Source organism: Leiobunum rupestre, chromosome 9 (genome assembly GCF_980474605.1).
Source record: "Leiobunum rupestre chromosome 9, qqLeiRupe1.1.hap1, whole genome shotgun sequence".
In the NCBI taxonomy this organism is placed as follows: domain Eukaryota; kingdom Metazoa; phylum Arthropoda; class Arachnida; order Opiliones; family Sclerosomatidae; genus Leiobunum; species Leiobunum rupestre.
Window position 1 is genome coordinate 43,515,461 of NC_143392.1, and position 27,253 is coordinate 43,542,713.

Here is a 27,253-nt window from a genome sequence, read left to right on the forward strand (position 1 = left end):
CAGTGATTACCCTTTGCCCCGAATATGCGAACGCGTTCGCAGGCCTGACAGACAGACCCACAGACATACAGACACGGTGGTTGTATAACCGATCCTAGGGTACAAAGTCCCCTCGGAGAGGTAAAAACTGTATTAACCCAAAGTGGAATTTCTTTAATTGAAATATATGTATAAGTGCCTTATCAACTTTTGATTTTCCGAATTGTTTATAGGAACTTTTCGACGTGTATATTTAATTACGAAAAGGAAATGTTCAATATGACTTACAATTTAGTTATTGAAACTTTAATTGAATATTAGTTTAATAGTTGAATGGATTATAAATAGCTAAATAGTTTGTAGATTCTTAAAGATTGAACATTTAAAGTAAAAACCTTTTAAAAGAAATCCCAAACTGGTTCAATTTGAATTGGGAATTTGGTACAACTCGCTTCTGTAACTGGTTAAGTTCTCAGTAAACCTAAATACGTTTTCGGCTTAAACAGTTTAAGGGAACATGTGCTGCTTAAAGGGAACGTGTGCTGCTTAAAGGGAACGTGTGCTGCTTAAAGGGAACGTGTGCTGCTTAAAGGGAACGTGTGCTGCTTAAAGGGAACGTGTGCTGCTTAAAGGGAACGTGTGCTGCTTAAAGGGAACGTGTGCTGCTTAAAGGGAACGTGTGCTGCTTAAAGGGAACGTGTGCTGCTTAAAGGGAACGTGTGCTGCTTAAAGGGAACGTGTGCTGCTTAAAGGGAACGTGTGCTGCTTAAAGGGAACGTGTGCTGCTTAAAGGGAACGTGTGCTGCTTAAAGGGAACGTGTGCTGCTTAAAGGGAACGTGTTCTGCTTAAAGGGAACGTGTTCTGCTTAAAGGGAACGTGTTCTGCTTAAAGGGAACGTGTTCTGCTTAAAGGGAACGTGTTCTGCTTAAAGGGAACGTGTGTTGCATCTAAAATCATCTGCTAACACGCGAAAACGACTTGTTTTACACTTAAATAGGGCCAGTTACCCCTTAGTTCTGTTAAAATATTTTGTCAGAAATACGAAATTAAATGACCCACCAAAAATAAGCCTCAAGGGTGACAAAAAATATCCTCAAAAATTCCGCGAGAAACCATTAATTTTTTCCTTCTTGCGTGTATTCTTCTCATTGCTAGGAAAAATAAAATGATGTTCGTATAGTAATTAGTGCAAATCTCCCACAAATTGCTCGCCTATAACCATCTTTAACCAATCGAATAAAATTGCAATTAGGCTTAATGAAATTCCGAATACAACAGTGGCCTGTGGTAACATCGGCGTGTTCCAAATCACCCAGCCAGACTATTCTTAGCAGTTTTTATTTTTCTTCATTTGCCCTAAAACCGAACTGGGCTTGTTTTTTGTTTCTTTGGGGGGAAGGTGAGGTGGGGGGGGATATTCAGCTGGAATGAGGCAAATGGGATGTATAGTTAATATCGTGGCCGCTCTCCCAGATGGGTCCACTCCCAAACCTCCACTCGCTCCCCGCGTTTGTAAACAATCCTGATAAGCCCCGCTTTCCTCTTCCTCATCCCCAAATTTTTCCTCCATCCAACCTTCACCCGATACCATCGACAAAGGTCTAGGTCTGGTACGGTTTGTGGGTCGCATTCGTAGGCTAGAAGTAGCGGTTGAAGTGGTCCTTGGCGAAACGCCTGGAGGCTTCGTTGAGACGTCTTTGTACCTTCAAAAGGCTCTCTTCCTTTTTTCCGCTACGAAGAGTTTGAGTGTTTTTACAAGTTTATATATATTTCCAGACCGGGTTTACTATTTTCATTCCAATATACGGCTATAGATGGCGCCTCCTCCCTTCGCTTACTCAAATATGCAAATTAACCGATTCGACGTTCTCTCTATATATCTTTTCCGACTATTTTCTTACGATTTTAATTTTATTGTTTGAAGTTTTATTGTATTATTACCAACTTTTATTTTCTTAAGACTTAATTATATCGAAGTTTACTCGGAAAGTTCTTGGTTCGATTTTTTTTGCGATTATTTTAAAAATTCATTTTATTATTAAATTGTAAGTGATAGAAAAATATTTGTGTCCAAAGACTAAGACACGGGGTGCAAATTTCTTCTCCGGAGACCAGGTCAATGTCCTATTTCTTCATGTGAGCGTAGGTTATCTGTGCTAAAATTCAAGGCTTGAGAATTCTGAGATAAATTAAAAACTATTCAGGGCTGCCACTAGCCAGGGAAATCAGACCAAAATCAATAAATTTTAAAATAGGTCTAAGACATTAAAAAAATTGGAATACGTCAAGTAATTTAAATTTATACTTTTACGTCTGTGATGAATTCTGTGATTATTATTTAGTTCCTTAAAGGCCTAGGTTTTCTTCTGCAGTGGCGGCACCAGGAATTGTCGCGAGGGTAGGCAAACCAAATAAATGGGCCCCCGACCCGGGATAACCCCCTTATCTCAACGAAATGCTTCAATAAAATAAAGTAGTGATGTACATGACGAACAAAAAAGTTCTAACAACAGTAAAACGAGTCCAAATATAACAGAACTGGTTTTATTTACTAGGAGATACCTCCAAAATTTTTAAATACATTATCGACATTTGTTTCATTGTTATTTATAAATACTTTTTTCACTTGGGACAATTTTGAGACCCTTTCTAGATCAATTTGGGGCCCCTTATAGGGTGATTTTGGGGCCCCTCAAAATTTTAAGGTAGGCAGTGGCCTACCTGGCCTACCCCCTAGCGCCGCCACTGTTCTTCTGCCTGTTTTCCTTTAAGTTTACTTCCCGCCGCACAAATATCCTGGTGGTAGGCCAACGTGTTCTGCGGTTGGCCTACCACCAGGATATTTGCGTGGCGGGAAGAAAACTTAAAGGAAAACAGGCAGAAGAAAACCTAGGCCTTTAACCCTTTCGATCAATTTTAAACGTTGTAATTTCAACGTTTCAAAAAATGTTTTTCAGTTATCACTGTTATACTAAAATATAAGTTGAAAAAAAGGCATTAACTTTTGATAAATATAAAGTGAAAAATTATCTAATTTCAACCTTATAAAACACAGAGGAAAGTCTTTGAAAATGAAAATTTTTACAAAATAGTAATAACGTTATTTTGGTCTTACATAATATAGGAAGTTTAATCTATCTTTCAATTTCCACGCAGTACGATATAATCTTTCACTGTAAATTCGGTCAAGATGTCAGCCACGGCTCAAAGGCAGAGCGTCAGGTTTGAAAGGGGGACAACGCTAGCCTCCGCTATACAAATAATAGCATCACGTGAAAGCCACGTTATGAATTTATCAAACCTTATATTTTATTCAAAACCGATTTACCAGGTTTAAATGAGTTCGCGTATACCGGCTGATCGAAAATTCGCAGTAAGAGAAAATGATACTTTTCATTCTAAATATATACATATGCTTTCTATAATTTATTTCGTACGGTGTAAGTAGCTTTCGGATGACGTCAGAGCCCCGAACCACACCCAGCCTTCGAGCCTAGTCCGCCATCTTGACCAAATATATATTGGAAGGCGATTCCAACAAGGCAGTTACACGAGATCCAGACTTATTTATTCATGGCTAAATTTGATAGGAAATGCTATACCCGTATACGGGTAAGCGCTAAATTGCACGCGGGAAATTGTATCCTTATCTTCAAACAGACTTTACCCCCGTTCCCCGCTTCGTGAGCTATTGTTGTGAGGTCGGAATGAAATATACGAAACATCGGTTAAACGGTGTGTGCGAGAAGTAGAAGATATAGCAGATGGTATCCTTCCAAAGGAACTTGGACCATATGTTTCCGACTAAAATGGAAAGGGGGGTAGAACAAACACCCCCCCGACAAATCAACCTTACCGGGGGGGGGGGGGCATATATTACGAGTAGTTGTACCTTCAATGTAGGAGCCAACTTTACGTCACTTGTATTCGAAGGCGGTTATAATTATTAACAGTACACTCGAAGCAAAAATATGTCAACTCTCATATTGAAATTGTTGTTTCAAATTCAATTTTATAAATTCTGTCCGTAATATCGACCTTAAATTGGTTTTTGTTTTTCGCAACAAAGTGTGACACCCTAATTTTTATCATTATTAATTTAACTAAAACATAATAAATATTATTATTATTCTAAAACATAATAAATATTATTATTATTCTAAAACATAATAAATATTATTATTATTCTAAAACATAATAAATATTATTATTATTCTAAAACATAATAAATATTATTATTATTCTAAAACATAATAAATATTATTATTATTCTAAAACATAATAAATATTATTATTATTCTAAAACATAATAAATATTATTATTATACTAAAGCATAATAAATATTATTATTATACTAAAACATAATAAATATTATTATAATACTAAAACATAATAAATATTATTATAATACTAAAACATAATAAATATTATTATTATACTAAAACATAATAAATATTATTATTATACTAAAACATAATAAATATTATTATAATACTAAAACATAATAAATATTATTATAATACTAAAACATAATAAATATGAAATGAAATTAAATGATTATGATTTACTAAAACATAATAAATATGATTATACTAAAACATATTAAATATTATGATTATACTAAAACATAATAAATATTATTTTTATAACAAAATATGACAAATATTATTATTGTTGTTATAAAATATATTAAATATTGTTATTATTATTGTTGTTATAAAATATATTAAATATTGTTATTATTATTGTTGTTATAAAATATATTAAATATTGTTATTACTATTATTATTGTTATAAAATATATTAAATATTGTTATTACTATTATTATTGTTATAAAATAAATTAAATATGGAAATTTTACATCTTTTGATTTTCACCTATTAGTCAATTTCCAAAGCAATAAAACTAAAAATCAAATGTTATCTTTATCATTTCTGAGTTAAATCTTTTGCGCACCGAGGTGCAGCGGTGAAAGGGTAATTTTTTTCCCGTCCCCACGTTAGTAATAATTTCTACAACCCCCTCCCTTCTTAGTATAATTAGCGTTGTGATAAAGATACAGCAGGTTGGTGGCGGGGGCTGCTTTGGCGCCTATATCCTAATTAATTCGTATTGAATTTCGCCCCCCCTGTCGTTGGACGTGGGAATTAAATCGATCTATTTTACACATTTGGGAACTTTTTAACGGAAACCCGGCTGTTTGCAATTTAGAAACAGCTTTGAACGTATCGATTATTTTTGCAAATAATTAGTCCAACCCGCGTGCGTTATTTTCCATCTGGACGAATTTCTCCTAATTAACGCCCTAATAATGGGCTTATTGGGATATAATTATTCTCAATTGCTTTTGTTTCATATTAATTAGTACACTTCCTGGTGGTTCATTTCTCACCGTCGCCGGATCAATTTGAATCTTAACTATTCTTAATTTAGATTTAGATATACAGGGTGATTTAGAAGGTTATGCCAAAATTTGAAGGGGTTGTAGGGGGTGAGTTGAGAAGTATGCCTGTTTTTTCCCCATTTTCCTACGATGAGTTAAAAGAGCGCCAGAGAGCTTCCATATGTGGCCTACTAGCCCCTGGAGGTAGGCTGCAACAAGGGCAAAACCAAGCAGCGGGGAAACGCGAACATTAAGGTTTGGGTTCGTGTGATAGGTAAAAAAGGACTTTGTGTTAGGTTCACCAAAGTACATGTTAACCAAAAATGTTTTTCACAACTTAAAAACTGATTTTCTCTATGAAAATTAACATGGGAAAATCGAAGATTTCAATATTTTTCAAAAAATTAAAAAAGGTTCATCAATTAGATACATAATTCAGATCATGGCTAAATCTGGTACATTTGGACCAATATACGTCAATTTTGGTAAATATGAGAAAATATACATATATTGGGTAAATACGAGTAATCAGTTTTTAAGTTGTGAAAAACTTTTTGGTTACATAAAGGTCTACTTACCACTTGAGTTTGAACCAAATCGGAGATAACCACCTCGGGTAGTCTCCTTGTTAGTGTGAATGTCTACAAGTCCGTTTAATGGCATTTACGGTTTTGCCGTCACGTTTGCAAACGGAGGGTCAACGAAGTAAGCATTGTATAACTACCATTTGTACAGTATTCTTCGGGCTTTTTAGTGTTTTGTTTATTTTCAAATTGCGCGCCTGGTGTGAAGGCCCCCGCTATATACACCAAAAACTTGTAAACCTTTATTTCGACCCCTTGCTGTCAACAATTACAATGTCCTTGAAAACAGTGTGCATGTCGCTTTCAATAGAGGGCCATACAAAAGGAATTCGGAGAAAGCAAGCTGCTATGGTAATGAATTTGGACCACAAACTATTCTTTGAACTTCCAATGAACTAATGAACTCCAAAAAGTTAAACGTACTAAATATATGCCAAAAACATCGAAACGTATATTTGGGTTTACTGATGTATAACTGGGTAGTAAGTCACAGGGGCAGGGCGATGTTAGGATTTTGTTTTTAATTTCAGAAGTTCTTGAGATGGCTCCACTAGTACGTTTTCGCTACAATTTAGGAACTATTGGCGCCATCTCTCGATTGAAAGAAGCTAAAAAATCCGAGTTTTTTCTTACCCCTGTAAAGCAAACTCTGCGTCGAACGAACTGTAAACCGACCTATTTTCGTATCGTAAATTTTTCTAAACTTACTAAATACGATTAACTAAACCCAAAACATATTTTAGTATTAAAAATTTGAAAACATCACTGGTTCTAGTACACGCTAGAGATGACGTATAGTTTCGCAACCGAAATGGTCAGTTGATAAACAAATTAGTTTGCGACCCTCCCAAACACGAACATCTGTCCTCATTGACCTCTAGGGTTGGGTCAGGTCTCCGAGACCCCTGGGGTAGATGAGCTTCGCTCTCTCCGCGCGTGTCGGTTGATTTGAACCGTCCACTTTAGCGCGATGACGTCAGTCTGATTACTCTTTAGGGGACAAGAACCAGATGTTTCATTTCACTTGAGCCAATATTATTCGCCAAGTTCCCCAACGACGCGCGTTCTTTACTTGGCGTTTTTATTATTAGTCGCTCGTGATAAAAACCGACATAAAATTACCAAGTTGTTATTAAAACATTACAACCGTATAGCGATATAATATTTATTTTTTGGACCGGCTGATTTCAAAATTCACAATCATGACGCGAGGCGAAATTCTCGAATGCTCTACGCAAAATGGCCCGGGAACAATTGTGATATTGATATTTAAAAAAATCGAAATATTTTCTATATTTTTCTAGAAATAAGTTATTACAGCGATTGAATAGAACAACCGTCAAATCAGTTAAAATTCTGTTACTCGGAATTTTCGCCCAGAAAAGTCGAAATTTGGTGTTGGCATGATTAAAAGGAATTTTGCTATTTTCATAGCCATAAAAGTCGGAATTTTGTTATTTTCATAGCCATAAAAAACGGAATTTCGCTATGTTCATGATCAGAAAAGTTGGAATTTTGAATGTTCATGATCAGAAAAGTTGGAATTTTGAATTTTCATGATCAGAAAAGTCGGAATTTTGAATTTTCATGATCAGAAAAGTTGGAATTTTGAATGTTCATGATCAGAAAAGTTGGAATTTTGAATTTTCATGATCAGAAAAGTCGGAATTTTGAATTTTCATGATCAGAAAAGTCGGAATTTGGTTATTTTCATAGTCGGAATTTTGCTATGTTCATAATCAGAAAAGTTGGAATTTTGAATTTTCCGACCAGACATTTCGGAATTCTTAGATTTTCTAACGAGAATAGGCGAGATGTCTTGTATTTTCTAGGTGATTAGCTATGCTTATATGCAAGAATTCTTAACTTCGGAAGAAACAAGAAATGCAAGATTTATCCAGTCTCTTCAATAACGTTATAAGTGAACTCCGCTCATTTAGCGCTGTAGAAAATTTACTTCCTAATCGGTAGAAGCAACGTGGCATCGAGGGCGTTCAATCCGGGAGATATAAAGGAGGTAATAGTGAAAATGACGAGACCTAGGTGGCGCTAAGAACCCGTTGGCTGTTTATGTAATAAAAGCAGCTGCGGACACCTGCAGCAAACATCGTTTTCCGCCCTTTTCAATCCCCTGGTATCTTCGGGAGATGAGTAGCGGCTTGGTCCCTGCGCCCAAATTCCGGAGGGGGACAGATCGAGCCTCCGATCGTTTTTTAGCCAAAATAGATTCCCAATCCCCCTTACTCGTTCGTATTCTGCCTTTTTTGCGTGGGCCATCGCACCGATGAGTCTTAAGAGAAGATTTTGGGTGGGGGGACGGACATTCTTTCTGCTGGGCGGAATAATTTGAACGGTAAAGAGAGGGTGGCCACACGCCACCGCTCCCCAATATCACACTCGCACCTGCCATTCTTTTCTGCTCGTCGAGCAGGTGATTTCGCCCCTCCCTTTATTCTAGCCCCCCCTTTATTCTATCCCCCCCCTACTGCAAATCTGTGTGTCCCCGCCGCTGTAGCATTCCACACGCGAATTTTTTAAACTATCCTTTATACCTCGTTCTATTCGGGTTTTGCCCAGGAGGGGGGAGAAGAGAATTGGAATCTATTTATAATTCCAAGATCATATAAGCGTGGATTTGCGCAATAGTTCAGTTATTTTAAGTTACTTGTAAAACCAGAAGTATATTATATATTTATTGCAGGTATAAGTATCTAAAGTAAAAATAATGCATATATATTTAACGAATTATAAACCATATATCCTTATCTATTAGACCATATGTAACATAATTACTCATAAGTATGCCTCTGTATAATATTTCCATTGAAAAAAATTTAATGAGACCTTGTTTCACGCGGAACATACATTGAGCGGATGCAAAAATGCAAAAATACTTATAATCCTTGCGCTATTGAAAAGGTTACCATGGAAATGAAATCACGCGATCGCGAGGCACGAGCTAAACTTGACTTAATGAACAAGGTTTCATTAACGAAAATGCTTTTATGGCATACTTATGAGTGATATATTACATATGATTAGACTAAAAAGTAACTAATAATACGTATTGCGCCACGATATATTTCTCACCTAAAACGTGTTTTGAAAAACCAGCGGTTGCCTGCGTGGGTACACGTATCAAGCGAATAACAATAGCAGATACACTTCTGATGCCATGAATTCAGGTGGCCGGGCTAAATCGCGTATAGAGTGATGGAAAGCCCTTCATGCCACGCGACCCAACAGCTCCCTACACTTACTATTACCGTTAATCCCAAAGTATTATGGAACGAGATAAGCCCTTTAATCAGTGGTTAGAGAACTTGCAAACTCAACGCGGAAATAATATTTCAGAGTTTTCACCCAGAGCCACAAGCTCAACCTGTCCAAATGTCCACAGTACAATAATGTAAATAACGTTTTATCGTTGGGTACAGATTTGAGCAACGACTCGACGCCGGTGACCGGCGGAGTGACCGGAGTGACCATCGGAGCCATCAGAATGCCAGATTCCGCGGAGGCTGCTCTCAAAAACCAATCGAGTAACGCCTCCTCAACGACCGCCACCGCAGCCACTTCGCTCTCGGCTGGACCACCTCTCATACACAACAATAATCATCACAAAATCAACTCTCTATCTGGTAAGTCTTCACTCCACGACATAATCTTTGTATTAAGAGGCCACGACGGATAAAAAATCTCCTTCCGTTTTGCGCCACCTATACACTCTTTTTCGGGGTCTTTTCGACCCGCTAGTCGGCCATTACCTGGAACCACCGGTGGGGGCTCTAGGCTCGGGTCTTTGGTCCCGGGATATGGAGAATGGGGGTTAAGGGGGTAAACTCAACATGGACGCGCCCAGCAAAATTCCAAAAAAAAGAGTCTAAACTGGTATTCCAATTTGCAAACATGGAACTAACTACTCGTAGCTCTTTTTCGCGGTTTTTTTAACAGCCCCAAATTTTACCCCCTCTTCTAGTTTAGAGATACAGCTGTGTGCCCGCTCGTCGTCTGTTTAAACTTCTCATCCATCATGGTTATTACGAAAGAAACGTACACATTAACCCGACATATATTACAAAATATTAAAGGGCAACGCAAGTGACCATGCAGGGGGGTAAATTATCTTATAGATAAAAAGAACGACTGCGCATGCGCTATCTGCCATAGCCTTTCCCTCTGTAAAAAAAGCAGAACCATATTTGCCGAATTTATTTTGTATAAATGCGCCTCTCGCGGTTTTTACGCAAAATCCACGCATTCTTTAGTCGCGAAAATGGCCGAGGAAAGTGAAGTCTCCGTGCTTACCGACAAATCGGATCCTAAACTTCTACAAAATAAATGTAATAAAAAAAGATAAATATTCTGTCTGGGTATAATGATAGGGAAATTGTCAAGAGAGACGGGATATAGGAGTGTGTGTGGTGTTGAATTTTCTTAATCCAATGTGAGGCTAGCGGCAGAGATTTACCGCGTCCAAGGCCTAATGTTTCAACTTCCATTATTAAAAATATTCAATTCACAAATAATTTTATTCCAAAACATTGTTAAATCGAAAATATCAAAGTCCAACTCTCGGAAACTAACCCAGTTCTTTTCTCCGTAATAAATAAATTAACCTAGGCCTAAATTCCTGGATTCGTTGATTGCGAGCTAACTCAGCGATGAAAATCGAAAAATTCGCGAATGAGAGCGAAATTGAGCCACGTGGCTACACCAAGGATAATAAGGCTTTCGCGTTGTATAAAATCATCCTTGGAAAACCTACTTACGGCTTGTTGAAGAAAACATAGTTCCCCCCTGCATGACCACTTGCGTTGCCCTTTAAATTAAGTTAACATTAAAGGGAATATAACCTCGGGTATTTGGTGTGGAACACCGTTTGCGGCTCTGGCCGCTCTTGCCTTTGGCTTTAAAAATGTTTGGCGCCACTGTACAGGGAAATCTGAAAAATTGAAGGTGTCTTCCATAAATATTGCTTTGCAGGTTATATCATAGACTAAGGAAGGTTTCACTTACGTTGTTAGTCTATGGTTATATTCCCTTTAATAACGAAAAAGGGTCACTCATTTGAACCATTTGTAACACTGATAACTGATAAAAGCTTATGGTTCCCACTATTCTGTAGATTCCGCGGTGGTTTGAGCATGCGCCAAAACTGGTCCCAGGATATGGCAGAGTGGGGGTGAAAAGGGGAAGGAAAAAATATGGCAGCGCAGAGTAAAAGAGAAAAACAAAGAGTGTATTACCTTCTTAATTATTTGATATAATATACTAATATATAAACAGAAAATATGAAATTTAATAAAATAAAAGTTTAAATAGAAGGCGCGTCATAGTATATAGGCTTTATTAAATGGTGTCACCGGCATTTGAAAAATATGGGTCAAAATTCAGAAGCATATATGACCAATCACATTATGGTATTTTGCTAGGGGTATTTCAGAATTTAGTAAAATTCGAACAATTTCTGTCACCAGGTTTAACAAAAGCTATTAGTGATTGGCGCTAGTTACGTTAAAAACAGATTATGCTTTTATTTAGTTAATACTATAATTATTAATATTAATTCCACTGGAGTTCGTTAGATGGCGTGACGATACACTGATATTTCCACCATTATAAGAAACAGAAATAAGCATTGAGTTGGGAATATTAATCTAGAGGTCCAATAAAAATGTCGGATTTCAGTATTTCGCGAAACAAGTTTTTAAAAAATAAGAATACTGCCGTCTGCTCCCAAATGACGAGAAAACTTTATCATTCTACCCGTGGCGCCGTCTATCTCTCAATGGTTCGTTCAAATAGGACGCGTTTTCCGACAAAAAGATTTTTTTTCAAAAATAATGGATGGCGCCACGGGTCAAATGATAACGTTTTATAGTCATTTTAGAGGAGACGGCACATTCGTAATTTTCAAAAACTTGTTTCGCGGGGAGCAGATTTGATTGGATCTCTAGATTAATATTCCCAACTCAATGGAAATAAGTGTGCGGCTGTGCGCGCTTACCCGTCCGTTAAAAAACCTTGTCTATAGTCTTTGGTCGCATTGAAATCACTTGGTAAGAATGGAAGGACGAATCCTCGTAATAGAATAAAAGACGGGTTCGCGTGACGCGACCCTTTTTTCCAAACTGCCGACAGATTCGTCAATCATTCGGACGACAAATTCAATGTAGGATTACCCATGAAACCTTTCGATATTTCGCAGGTGTTTTTTCGTCAACCGCGTTTTTTCCTCCCCACCCTTTGTGCCATTTTATTAGGAAAGCCACGCCCTATTACGTATAAACCATCGCTTAAAACTTAATACAGGGTGAATCAATTTTCACGAATTACAAAAAAAAATACCTAAAAAGAGGAAATTTGCAATTTTCAGTTTGTTTAAAGGAAGAGAATATTTTTAAAAAATACAGGAAAAATGTTTGACACTATAGATGATAGATTGCGAAATTTTGTAGCGGATTATAATTTTCGTAACGAAAAATATGGGAAAAATTACTCATTTTTCCAGATGTTGATTCAACGGTTTAAAAACGTGTTTAACAACAAAAAATGTAGAATTTATTTCCTAACTGAATTTGCAACAAATAAACGTTTTTGTAACTTTTGGACCAAGGAGTATGGAAATTATGTATATTGTCAAATTTCACAGTTTAATTACTTTCACTGTTATTTGACCCTTTAATTAACAAATTTGACCCTTTAATTAATTACGTTGACCCCTAAATTATTTAGACTGACCCTTTAATTAAGTTGACCCATTAATTTTGGAGTTTCATCCTTTAATTAATGAATTTTCCCCTTTAATTAATTAATTTTATCCTTTAATTAATGCATTTTATTGTTTAATTAATTTATTTCACCCTTTAATTAATGCAATTTATTGTTTAATTAATATATTAAGTTTTATTATGAAATTTGTTGATTTAATGGTTTTGAGATAAAACCAACCGTACTAACAAAAATTGAGATCTTGTAAATTCGCGGGTTATTTTCCAAGTCTATTTTGAAGCCCTTCAAACTTGTATTTTCTCAACGATGTAGAGGGTATATTTATTTCCATTCTCATCGTAATAATAATAAAGCTACTAGTCTTTTTTTAAAACATTCCACACGCCGTTGTTTCAAAGGGGGGGGGACAAACGAATTTAATAGACTAAGAATCGATTACGATATTATTGGAGATCTGCGTCACCTGTGACGGTTCTCGCATCGTCCAACTCTGGTGACGCGCCTTTTAAAGGTTCAAAAATATCCATTTCGAACTTTTATTACGCGCACTCGGAAAGATTGTGGCTCAAATCCGGAAAACAGGGTTTACCAAACGTTTTGCAACGGCTGCAAAGGGGTGGTACTGCGGACGCGAAAAACGGGAGTTTGAAGGCAGTGGAGAAAATACCATCGTAGACACCTGGAAAAACACAACGCGATTCGCACGGACTTATAAATAATGTTACCGAAGGTTAGAGAGTATCATCCCTGACCTGATAGTGGAATGAATGGAACGTAATCGAGTACATTCTCTAGACGAAAAGGGAGCAAATCGGATTATCAGGTACAATGGAGATTTCGCAATTAAAGGTATACGATGACAAGGTGCCGAGTTTCCCGTAGTTAACGAAATAAAATACGTTTTTCAGAGATGTTTCCAAAACGACTAGTTTATTTCTATGCAATTTGATTTGCAAACGTTAGATTGATCCAATTTGATAATAATTAGGGGTCTATTTTGTTTTTTTTTAAGTAAATTAAATCCATACATAAAAAATAATTTAGATTATATATTAAAAATAACCGTAGCTGACTCGTAGGTGTGGCTTATGTCTGTTGCCTTGGTAACGCGTATTCAGTGATTTCAGTCTCACGTGACACGACGTCATCCATGCTTTTTCGAATAGTCTTAGTCGATAATTCAAAATAACGGTCATAAACGCCGCCGATCAGTTTAGTAAAATATTTTCGGTATGGAGATACAGGCCGAAAGGCAGGCAAGGCTGCCAGATTTCGTTAGACCGAAAACGGCCAACTCTCTCAAATATTTTCGTTTTCAAAACGAACATTTTGCGACGTAGCTATCGACTAATTACTCTATAGGTCGGCCATGTTATTATTTACGATTATTTCGCAGGAAGATATAGCATTTTTTCTCGTGGAGTCGTGATCTGTGACGTCAATTTAATGTAATGGCGGTCGTTTCAAGGCGGGGCTTAGCTACGACGTATGCCAATGACACTACGAGCAAGCACCCGGGTAAAGAAATTAGATATATTTTGTATTCACTGTCGAAAGCATTTCAAACAAAACTATCGCGTCACCTACATGTTTCGTTATTTCATCAGAAATTATCCTACATTTTCCAAAAAATATCTAATATGCAATTTTATAAATCGACTACAAATTTTCTATTTGTACCTATACAGGGTTGTGCAAAAATTTGAAGGAGTTGTAGGGGGTGAGCTGAGAATTATGCCGTTTTTTCCCCATTTTCCTACGATGAGTTAGAAGAGCTCCAGAGAGCTTCAAAGTGTGGCCTACTAGCCCCGGCAAGTAGGCTGCAAAAAGCGCAAAACCAAACAGCAGGGAAACGCGAACATTAAGGTTTGGGTTCGTGTGATAGGTAAAAAAGAACTTTGTAAACAAATCGAGGTAACCAGCGTAAAAAAAGTAAATTTAAACAGTATTTGAAGTCCCTGCTTCAACTCACTCCCTACAACTTTTTAAATTTTTGCGTAACCTTTTGAAACACCCTGTATATTTTGTGGTCACCTTGTTATAATTGTAATAATCTTAATAAAATTGAGTAATTGCCGAAAATGCCGCCGGTTAAATGGAAACAGTCGAATATCGGAAGTAAAACTAAAAGAAGCAATCTCAGAGTAACGGTGTCCGACGAATCAGACGTTCTTGATGAACAAGTACACAAAATGTAGAAACTTTTACCTCCACGTAGTAGGCTGACTGCATGGCACACGTGTATTGCAGTAAGCCTACTTCCAGTAAAAGACAGAGTAAACCGAAGAGTTAGGTAGTCGGCCTTTAACGCAAACTTATATCGGGTAGGGTCGGACCGGACTGGTCCCGATTTCTTTCAACCAAAAAAAACCCGACCCGACCCGGTCCCGATTTCTTTCAACCAAAAAAAAACCTGACCCGACCCGGTCCCGATTTCTTTCAACCAAAAAAAAAACCGACCCGACTCGGTCCCGATTTCTTTCAACCAAAAAAAACCGACCCGACCCGGTCCCGATTTCTTTCAACCAAAAAAAACCCCGACCCGACCCGGTCCCGATTTCTTTCAACCAAAAAAAACCCCGACCCGACCCGGTCCCGATTTCTTTCAACCCGACCTGTCTCTAGTTGAAACTTTCAGATGTTGTGCAGAGAGATCGAGCAGACAGCTTTCATATATTAAATTTAAAAATCGGTCGGTAAATAGCGATACTTTTGACCAAAATTAAACTACGCACGAAGCCTATAATTAGATTCTTTGCGAATTAGTGAAAGTTTATATCTACTACAATTAGTGGCGTGATCTATCGGTTAAAATCGTAAAATTTATATAAATGAATTCGCGGCACCATTTAGATAAAGTCACGTAATTAATTTCAAAAATTTTCATTGCCCTCCGCTTAAGGTTACCGATAGATGTCTCCACTCTCAACCGGGAAAAGAACGCCGTAAGTTTGAACTGAAATTCCGGTTCATCCCCCTCCCCCCCGCTCAACCCCTTCTGACACAGTGGACGCTTTTTTAGCAGCGTGTATACGCATAGGCTTAGGACCTAATCATGTCCTAGAGGCTAGATGAAATCTTTTACTAGCCTATGGCGCCGGTAAATTTGTTATGTTATTTCAGGGGTTTGTGGGGGGGGGCAGACAAGTTCGTAGTTTGAGACAACAAGAGGTCAGACGGGGTTGAATAAATGTCCCGGATCAGTGAACTTAATTCGCCACGGATAAATCGGAGGAAGCTGCTGTATGTGCTGCGAGGATTAATTCTGAATTATGTCCGGTGGTCCGGAAGACCCATCGTCGATGATAAAACGACCCTGCCCCCCCCCCCCCCTGCTAGAGGCGATGTTTGTACGGGGCCCTAACCCCCCTGCCCCTGACAAAACTTCTCAACTTCCTACCTATATTTCTCCGCAGCGGAAATCAGCCGGCGGACAGATCAAACGTTATTTTTCACCCGGGGAAGGGGGCATATTTCCTTTCGCGGAAGGGTTAAAATGTTTTCCTTACGCCCGGATGATACCTACGTAGAAAAGAAGACATCTCCACGAGCCCATTTCCCCCGCCCTTGATCCTGTCGAATTAATTTTCATTTTCTCCTAAAAATACTTCCTTTACCTCTTTTCCTTTGATGGTTTCGGAGTATAAAATAAACTAATAGATCGGAAACATCAGCCAAAAAATTTCATTCTTCAAATTGCACCGCCCGACAGCGCTCCTACCGAGAGAAACGCGACTCTTTTCTACCCATATACAAAGAGAAAAATCTGGGGTCTCAAGTATAGTACCTCGATTGCTCAATAGATGTCGTGGTAAATTACTAAATTGCAATTCGCGACTGAAATATCTCGCTACGCCCCCTAGACAGGCAGTGGCTAAAGCAGACGCTATGAGTTTTTCCTCATCGTTAATCGTAAATTTTAGTTAATAAATAATGATACTTGCATTTTAATATAATTTTGGCATCATTTGCTTATATTTATGAAAAAACATTCTTATGTCTTTGTAATTGGTCTGTAGCAGACGCTAGATCATAGGCGCAACCTCGGAGAAGCTAGCGCCGTTACGCCACCTAGACTCGTTTCGGTCACGAATAAACATTTTTACACTTCTTTATTAAACTGATTCAAATACATTATTGTTAACCAACTATTTTTTAAAGAGTTAAGAGTAGTTTTCTTCGCCTGTTAAACTGAGAAATTTGCTGCAACGATAGAGGGCGATACTTTACAGGTTTCCTTTGGAGCCGCCGCTTAAAATTAACGAAAATTCTGCTAAACAAATCACTGCGTAAATTTATGGAGAAATTGCTATCGTAATATTAGCGGACTGTAGATTCGTTGGAGTGCGAAATGGGGATTTGAAATGAAGGCGCAATTACGCTGCCTCCGTGTGTTGGTGTGATCAGCTTGAAGGGCTCGTGGAAGAGAGAGAGAATTGAGAGGAGAGGAGTAGAGTACAACCTCAGTACTGTCTTTCTCGCTGCGTTGGATCAGCTGCTCCTATTCTGTCGCGCACTAGACAATTTAAACAACATTTTTCGCGTCTTGTTTTCTACGCCATCTCTTTATCCACCTGCGTCGGACAGTTTTTTTTACGAGTCTCGCGTTAGGCGATTGAATTATAGAATAAAAAACGTAAAGAACGGAATTATATTTTTCATTTTGAGTCTTATGAGTTTCGTAACGGATTTGTGGTCAGAAAAATATGCGATTTTGGGGTCAATTTTACGCTGGGTGTTGGTCGAATTGTTTATTATTTCGCTCAATTTTCCGTCGTGTGCGAAATCGAAACCATCTTGAAACTGAGGTGAAACTTCAGAAATAGGTAAGCAAAAAATTACTTCTGGTGTCAGAGTCGGATGCAATAGATCGATTAAAATTTTTAAGGGGCAAAGACGACTTTAAAGGGGTAATATTCATCCGAGGTAACGTGGCGAGGGCGTTATTTGTTACTAGATGGCGCTCTGATAGCAGCATGACGTTATAATTTTGATTTTCAACGATTGGTTGAAAGTTTTCAGTTTTTAGTGGAGAACGGTTTTGTCGAGATTTAAAATACAAAATTCTCTTCCCTGATTGGATAGTTTAAAATCGGATTATAGTGCCATCTATGGCGGAGAGTGTTAACTTCTGTTAAAATTAATTGTTAATTTAAATTACAAAAATTATATATTTTTAATAAGAATTTAAAGTACTATAATTTAGTAATAAATTAATAACTTTTTAAAAAAGTTTATTTTTCATAAACTTTATAGTGTCGCCATCTACCTCAAACATTATTAAATAGGAAGGTACCTCGGGTGGATTTCGCCCCTTTTTGAATATTTCCCTGTAGGCAATATGTGAATGCGTCTATTCCTTGTTCCTTTTGCAGTTTAGGGTCAATTTCGATCGTTATTTTTTGCTGATGGAGCAAGTTGGCAGTGAGTGTTGTAGAGTGAGAATAGTTTCCACCTTTCAAAGTACCCTTTGATTTCGACTTTAATAAATAATATTAATATTATTTATTAATAATAATAATAATATAGATATTAACTACTATTATCGCAAATATTAATTAATTAATGTTAATATGATAATACTCCATAAAATTTAATGAACTTATTCAGTTGTTCATAGAATAAAAAATCACTTTTAAAGGTTTTGTTGTTTACTAAGACAATTTCACTAAATACACTAAGTCTAAGACACTAAGACACTAAAACGACCTAGACACCAAAACGTCCGGCACCAAAACGACCTAAATCCCCCTCACTCGTGCCAATGGGGAAAATTTTACCATGATGGCTACGGATCGTTTCAACGTTAATAAATACATTCTTGATAATAATAATCAGGACTCCATACTTCTACTTGGAATGTTTATCCTGCCGTATCGCGTATGGTAAGATAACTCTGACGGCTTTGGCCCCGCCTACGAGATAAAAATCCCCTCTGCGCGCGCTCCCCTCTCACGTAGTTGTTTGTTAAGTTAACATAGTTGTGTCAAAAAAACCGTCAGCCACATCGAGACGAAAATCTGCGGCGATAAGCATTCCAAGTAGAGGTATGGATTCCTGTAATAAATCACAAAAATAATATGCACATTATAAATTTCCGTGTTTTTTAATTTTGATTCTAATTTTTGTTTCCTCAGGTTTAAACGGTAGCCATTCGCCCCATTCGTCGACTTCGTCGGTCGGTTGCGGCACGCCGTCCTTGCCAACTCCTCCACCAGTCTCCGCGACGTCATCCGGGCACGTCACTTCCGCCAATTCCACCTCTTCCTCCTCCACTTCCGGGGTCGTGACGAATAACGGGTCGGCGCCCGCTCTGCTCAACCCGGAACAGCTGGGAAACAGTGTCCGCCAACTCAGCAAACTCAAGAGGTTTCTGGCCACGTTGCAACAGTTCGGCGGAGACATTTCCCCCGAGGTCGGAGAGAGGGTGCACGCTCTCATCCTAGGACTGGTGGTGAGTTTTTATCGTATTTATTTCAACTTAGCGAGATTGACGATTTTTAGTAATACCTCTTGTTGAGGACAGGTTAACGGTAATAGTTAGTGTAGGGGGCTGTTGGCTCACGTGACATGAAGGCCTTACCACCACCCTCCTACCCGGTCACCTGAATTAATGGCTTTAAAAGTCGCTTGATGACTTAGGCCTAAGGTGGTGCCTCCGGTGATTAGCCTAGCTGATTATTATTATTATTATTATCATCCTCGAACAGTAAGTTCCTTCCCCCTAAACCAGTGGCGTAGCGTCCGATTTTGGGCCCGCCTGCAACCGAAGACGACAGGCCCCCTAAAGTGCGACTTAAATCCGGTATGACTTTCGGTATTTAAAAATTACACTGTAATGGCGTTACCTTTATGAAATGCGTATCAGTCTCTGATAATATTTAGTTAATTTATAAATACACGTTGGATGCGTCAAGTTGTTAAGAAATCCTTATTATTTCCGCACTTACTGTGAGAATTCCAACCTTCTGGTTCTGTTTTTAAAATAGATTTCTTGCTTGAATTCTTTAAGTTCCCTTGAGAGCCCGCCAAAACGATTAGACTTCCAGCTTAATAATAATAATAATAATCAGCTAGGCTAATACCCAAGGCACCAACTTCCATTACATGAATAGTTTTGGGAACTTTCAACGTGAAATTTAAACTGAAAAATTAGTATTTGAAAGGTTTTCAGTAAAGGTCACAAATGTTATTAATAGTTCTTTCTATAAATTATTTACGCTTATCCAACTTGTTAAAAGTAGAAGTATAACATGTTGCTCTTACGTCACAAGACTTGGTGGCTTTGGCAGAATTATCTTCGCACGCGCGATTTGCGCGAGCGTTAGAAAATATGAAGCTCCTCGTGATTCGAGCGCGCGCTCGTAGTGTTGGAAAAGGTAAATATAGTGACGTAAGAGCTACATTAAAACAAGAAGGCCATGTTACTTTATAGAAATAAATATTAAGGGGAGGAGCTGTTTTTGACCTAAGATCATTTTATTAAGAGACTAAAGAGGTCAGTATATTTCCCCCACCAGGAGCAGACTACGTAAGGGACGAACGGGTAGATATAAGCTAACGAGATCAAAAGTCAAGCAAGTCCAAAACTTTTTATTTGAGAAAAACGAGGTTTTCAGTTTTAAATCTACAATTTAATCTAAATATTAAAATGCACGAAAAAAAGTTTCATAAGACTTGAAAAAAATTAAGTAATGTGAAAACACTGTATTACTAAAAGTATTTCAAAAGTAACGTATATCGATTTGCTTGACCCTAAGGGTTCGAAAAAACCCGGGTCTTTTCCAAAAAGCCCAACCCAGTGGGTTTTAGTGGATTTTTTCATTTGGATGGGTTTTTTATTTTATTATACAATTTCCAAATTTGTATTAGACGATATGTAAAAGTATACAGATACTGCCAAGCTGAACCAAAGGACTGGTACAAGTACAAAGTTATAAGTTCCAAGTTAACGAGCCAGTTAACTTTGTAAAGGTTTTCTCACCTTACAATTCAGTCTAAGATATATATTAAAGTGGTCTTTCATTTAAAACCCGAGATTTTAAAGTGGGTTGTTTCTGGGGTGGGTTTTTTGGGGGCGCCGTCATAGGCGGGGGTGCCGAAACGGGATCCGGATGACGGAACCAATCACTTTTGACCGCAAGACTTCGCAATGAGATCTCGCACCACCATAAAAACTTGCTGGGGCCGCTGCTGCCTGTGACCCTTGCGTATCAATGGTTCAATGGGAAGATAGTACCAACTCTGATTTTATTTTTCTCCATTCCGTCAAAGGAAGGTCAAATGACATCAAGTGAACGCCCCTTATATAGCGCAACATATAAGGAGTATCGAACGATAGACCAACAGCTGCCGTACCTGCTTGGATGCGTTTTAATAACGTTCGTCGAATTAATAATCGTCTTCTCGTAGAAAAGTGCAAACAGGCGTCCCATAATTTCTACAAATGCGCACTTCACGTTTTGCTTTCCATTTTTCGTTCAAATATCACTACGATGGGGGGGGGGTCCAAATTGGGTACAGACACGCGTTTGTAATTAATCAAATGAGGAAGGCCCCCCCTCCCCCTGGTGGTAAAGGGGGCTGGCTAAAAATGACGATTGATAGATTCCACGAAAGAGAAATTTTCATTTTGAAAGGTTCTTTTTGTTATAGATCGTTTTCTATTTCTTTATTTTTCTTTATAAAACTAAAGATGGGTATAAACTCTGTTAGGCTTATTTGGAAATGCCCCCTCCCCCCTTACGGAGCACACTCGTTTTTTCTCATGGATTCTACCTATAGCCTTGGCGAGCTTTTTAAAACGGCATTGAAACAAGATTACAACAGACTGAATAATAGATTCACTTCCTGAAACCTAATACGAGGCTTAAGGATCATTGGGTCAGAAATGTATATACTGGTGCTACAAGCGATCAAACAGCCTACTGCACCAGTGGTCTTTCATCAGAATGCCCTACTCCAGCATCCACAAGCCCGGATATGTGACAAATCCAGCATGGGTAGTAGAACCCTACTACTGATGGGCTCACCCTCGACGCGAGCCACTCATCCCGACAAAAGGCGCAGCAATGGGGCGACCAGCCAGTGGCGTAGCTGATGGTCCGTAGGGCCCGTGGTGCGGGGGGCGCTCGAGCTTCAAGGGGCCTCGAGCTTGGGGGGGGGGGGGAGGGGTTGCTAACCATAAAAAATTAAAGGGGGGCCTCATAGAGATTTTTGCGGGGGGCCTCTGAATTCTCAGCTACGCCACTGCGACCAGCTTCCACTTGGCGCACAGCTGTGGGATAGAGAGTGGATGCTATAGCAACTCCAGCCGACACCCTACCTACGTAGGTAGGGAGCCACACCCATCAGAAAGAGCTCCTAAAGGGGAATGACGGGCACACAGCGGCCCAAGTAACCCGGCACAGCTGGCACCGGAGATCCCGGTGGGCCCCAAAAGGCCGGTAAACAGGACCACTGCGCCTCATACGGAGACCCGCCGCCCAACAGCAGGCTACCCGATCCTCCGAGGTGACCAGTTTTCCTAGACCCTCTCCTGAGTCGAAACCCAGTTTCAAGCCCAAACCTGACCGAAGTCGGAGGTGGAGATAGGGCAATTTGATCAGAGCTAACATCTTCCAGTGCACCACCCCCCTTATGGGTTGCAAGAGCCAGACCCCGACTCCCCGGTAAAGCCACCAGTTATTGCACACTCTTACCCGTTAAGGGCAAGGCTTAGGGGTTAAAGTTCTCTTTCTGGTTGTTTTTATGTATACCCTAATATATATAGCATTATTATTAAGTACTTATGTTATTAGATGGCACCACGATTAAAAAAATGGGATGGTTATCTCATAACTAGCGTATCAGCGTCACCAAATCTGTAGGGTAAAAAATAACTATTAACGTTAAGGGGGAAGATTACAATGGCCATAGTCTACTTTCGCGCTATTTCAAGCTGAACTCTTTTAATTTTGTATTTTAACTTATCAAATTAATATTTATGTGTAGAACAGCCTCTTATTTAGTGATTTAAATAATTTTGACAATTTTAAATTTTAAAGTAATTAAGTTATTACGTTTTAATTCGGACCTCCGGAGCTAAACAAGTTGGGCAAGCGCCCAAGCTACCCTTTAGTTAGGACCTTATATCTTGTTAACTATTAATATTATAATTATCAAAATTATTTTAGGCGCTAGAGGAAGGTTCAGCCTAATAAGAAAAATATAATTCAATTGTGTAATTGTTAAAACAGAAACGTTCAGCTTGAACGAAAAAGAGGCTTTTACTGTAATCTTCCCCCTTAAAGGGAGTACATTATAAATCTAAAATTCTACTTACGTAACTAGCACTAGTGAAAGCTGGTGTATGAAAAGAAATATTAGGTGTGCTGATAAAAATACTTTAAGGTCATTGGAGCCCGTGACCGAAATATTTTGGCTGTAATTTCCCAAGCACTTTCACGTTCTCACTCGCGTAATTATTTTCTCGACATGACGTTATACGTCATTGTGATAGTTTCGCTGTATTCTTCCTCGTAAGGGCTAAGCGAAAAATGAGGCAAATAAAAAAAAGCATCCGCCTCTTTCGCTCGTTGTTTACTTTGGGCTCGCCACCGAGAGGCGGCGCGCTAGATATAGGAAGAACGTGACGGATTCTGGGAGTCTGGATGCTTTCGCCATCTGTTGGCGAAAATGCGAAGCGAAGAAGAGCGGAATAAGAATAATGATTGCGTATATGGCTAAGCGAGGAAAAGTTTTTGAGGTGATCGGCTCTTACGGCAGCGCCATCCAGCGTCCGGAGGGGAATGACACACGTGCTACTCTTCCCAGCGCGCCTACAGCCATCCGCCCGAAAGGAAACAAGCTTTTGTCTCCTTGTTTTTCTTACAGTTCCTTTTAAAAATAAAGAAAAAACTTATTGAAAACGTCATCCCCCTTTATAATGTTAGAGGCCAGAAAACAGTTCAAACCTTCAGAGCTGCGGGTTATCTTGAGTTTTATCATAAAGTTCTAAACTCTAGTTATTAAACCAAAAATCCATCGAAAACCATGTATTTCTGCTGATAGAAATTAAGTTAAAATTGATTTTATAATCAATATTTTTCAAAAGAAATTATACTACATTAATTTATACCTTGTTTGTAATTTTCCTATAAGACTTTCTAGAATCTTATTTATTACCACGAGTTTTCTGAGCATTTCTCTAAAGGAAAGCAAAGTAGGGGTAGTTATTTGGAAAAACATTTGTATACCATATTACTGAATTTGGAAAACATATTTTGTGATTCCCATTGATTTCTAAGAACGATTTGTGATTTCCAGTGAGATCAAAGAACGTTTCTGTGATTCCCATTGATTTCTAAGAATGTTTTAGGATTTCCAGCTTTTTCTCAGTTAATTCGGAGCAACTGTTTTTGTCCTTTCAAGTGATTTCCATAAATATTTTATTGATTTACAGAGCATTCTAAGAAATCAATGAAAATCATAATACTATTTATGGTAATTACTTGAAATCACAAGAAAAATTGTTAGTAATCTTCAGTGATTTTTTCTGGTCCGGGCATTTCCTTGCGGTTTTTATACAGTATCAGTGGCGTAGCTAGGGGGGGGGGTGAAGGTGGTCCGCCCCGGGGCCCACCCGTTTGGGCGTGATTTGGGGGTGACACCCGACCATGAAAAAATAAAAACTTAACACAAACTAGAGAGTATCCACCCCGGGTGTCACCCCATGCTATGATATCCGCCCCGGGTGTCACTCACGCTATCTACGCCACTGTACAGTATTATAATATAAGCAAATACACTTTCGCTGATTCCACGAGCCAAATTTAACAAATGTCTAACATTTCCTTAGTTACGTTACTTAATGCGTTATTTAATAAAGTTCTACGATGCATTCCAGAGCTCAAACTTGAGCATCGAAGAATTCCACATGAAGATCCAAGAAGTGACCAACTACCCGATGCGTCCGTTCGTCATTCCGCTCTTGAAGTCCCATTTGCCGCTGTTGCAAGCGGAAGTAGGCCATTTCGCGCGCATGGCCAAGCAGACTCCGCAGCAGTACGTCCGCCAGCACGAACAGGCCCTGTTGGACCTGAACCAGCACATTCACCACAGCAATAACGGGACCACCAGCTTCTCGGCACCAGCCGTCAACTCGACCTCTGACCTTCCTTCTAGCGCCACCGAAAGACGGGACAGCTTCGACACCTTCGCCGATTCCAAGGACATCGGACCTTCGCTCAAGAGAAGATGCGTCTCGGACAGGTTGGTTGAAAATTATCATTCATTGCTTCATTCAAACAATCTGACTTGATAGTGAGCCCGGACTAGCGACGCGCAAACATAGAGCGAGCGCTAAGCGATGGGCCGAGACTTCTTTTAACAAATAGACTACACTAAGTTTCGTCCACTTTTGACCGCTGCTACTGGCCAAACTATAGGAGCTAGGGGAAAATGGCAATGGACAATTTTGCTCCTTTGATCAAGCCCAACAACATGTTTCAATTTGAAAAAAATCGGTTGAAAGCCAAATCCCATCGAAGAAGTGCGATGTCCTTTTGGCTTTTTTACTCAGTTTTTCTTTTCTACTTGTAAATTTTTGCTTTTTCACTGGTAGTTTTTCTTTTCACCTCGTAATTTTTATTTTTGCCTCGTAATTTTTTTATTTTCAATCGTATTTTTCTTTCTGTTCGCAATTTTATTTCTTCTCTCAATATTTTTTCCCCCTCTCAATTTTTTCTTTTTACTCGCTAAATTTTCTTTTTCTTCACAATTTTATTTATCCTCTCAATTTTTTCTTTTTATTCGAAAAATTATTTTCCCTCAATTTTTCTTTTTCCTCGCCATTTTATTTTTCCGCAATTTTTCTTTTTCCTCGCCATTTTATTTATCCTCTAAATTTTTCTTTTTCCTCGCCATTTCATTTATCCTCAAAAGTTATCCTTTTTCCTCTCCATTTCATTTACCCTCTCCATTTTTATATTTCCTCGCCATTTTATTTATCCTCTCAATTTTTATTTTTCCTCGCCATTTTATTTTTACTCGCAAATTTTTCTTTTTCCACGCAATTTTATTTCTCTTCTTATTTTTTTTATCTCCTCGCAAATTTTCCACTTTACTCAAGCGCTCCGTTATAATTAGTCATCTCATCATAGTGGATTTTCGATTGCTAGTAGTTCTTTGGTTTTGTTTTATATGACCGAAGATAATATGACTTTGAAAATAAATGATGGTGATTTTCCCCGTTGATTTCAGCCGATCCAAAGAAAACGGATACAGCGAGAACAGTTCCGACGGGCACCCGCCCCCGAAACGCCACCAAGGAATCACCAGCCCCAACGGAGTCATGCCAGGCGGTAGCGCTGCTGGCGGAAATTCGCGGATTCCGTCGGCCGGAAATCACATCCCTCCTGTCGGATTCAACTTGCGATTCGACGACAACTCCTTCTACCGGGAACGAGAGCGCTACGAGAGATACGACAGATTTGAAAGTGAGTTTTTGACATTAAAGGGGAACGGCCAAGCTTTAACCAGTTAGATAGCCCTATAGCCCATTAAAAACTAAAATTTATGGCGAAAACCGCATCAAAAAATATTGAGTGGTTAATTTTTAATAAAATAAAGAAATTTCGGGAAATCGAAAAGCACGCGTCCGCCGCGACACCTGGTGAGAAGTCAGTGATACGGAAGAACAACGTAAAAGCGCGCGCTGCTGAAGACGCAAAAAAATTGTTTTGCACGCGCGGCGCGTTCCAGTTATAAAAGACCTAAGCCTAAATTGCGCGATTTTTAAAGTTAGGATAGTTCGCAAATCGCTCATACGGGGTTAGGGGCGCTGGCGGCAGCCCCTAAGATGGCGGCGAAAATTCAAACCCAAACACATGGCGTTATTTTTCGTTTCAACTTTTTGGGCCAAAAGCAATTTTTTCAAGACGAAAAAAAGGTACGTGTTAGTATATTGAACGTCTTGTTAATCTTTTGATACGGAAATAAGGCCGTATTTGGAAAAGCTTGGTCTTTCCCCTTTAAGGCTGGTTTTCACTAGGGCAAAACGCCACAACAGTGACAGTCGACGCAAACATATTGCATTAGGTTTATCGGGAATTTTTCGCGTCGACGTTCACAGTCGTGGCGTTTTTGCCCTAGTGAAAACTAGCTTTACTTTTTGGTTGACACTAACTAACTCACGCTACTACAGGGACGTTACACCGAGATTTTACGGATGATCGAGAAATGGAAGACGAATGGAAAAATATTCACACGGTAAAATTAACATCAATTAACATATCAATTAACATTAGGGTTGGAGCTTTAAGGTTTATTTTAATAAAAATAAAATTAATTTATTGAAATAAATCAGATTTATTTTATTAAAATAAATTTATGGATACTTTACTATATAATCTAAATTGAACTGAAATCGTAATTAATTTTTATTACTATATTTAATTTGATATTTGTTCAAAATAGCCGCTAGATTGTTACTCCACCACTATTCCGAGGTGTTTATTGCCGATTTTGTTCAAAGTCGGGCGTAATGTATATGATAGACATATGAGATATGAAATTTCCCAAAAGGAGA

At 38.6% G+C, this 27,253-nt stretch overlaps 1 protein-coding gene across 6 annotated transcripts in view; it reads left to right on the forward strand.

Annotated features, from left to right (window-relative positions):
• LOC149928483 (protein CBFA2T1-like) overlaps positions 1-27,253 on the forward strand; it is a 64,757-nt gene that overhangs the window by 34,472 nt on the left and 3,032 nt on the right. For 5 of the 6 annotated variants that reach the window (XM_090159092.1, XM_090159093.1, XM_090159094.1 and 2 more), the window contains exons 2-6: positions 9,387-9,590; positions 18,822-19,138; positions 24,572-24,936; positions 25,927-26,162; positions 26,870-26,934. In XM_090159092.1, coding sequence (XP_090015218.1) covers positions 9,387-9,590; positions 18,822-19,138; positions 24,572-24,936; positions 25,927-26,162; positions 26,870-26,934 — 1,187 coding nt within the window. The remainder of the gene's footprint in view (positions 1-9,386; positions 9,591-18,821; positions 19,139-24,571; positions 24,937-25,926; positions 26,163-26,869; positions 26,935-27,253) is intronic. The other variant, XM_090159097.1, reaches the window with a different exon arrangement.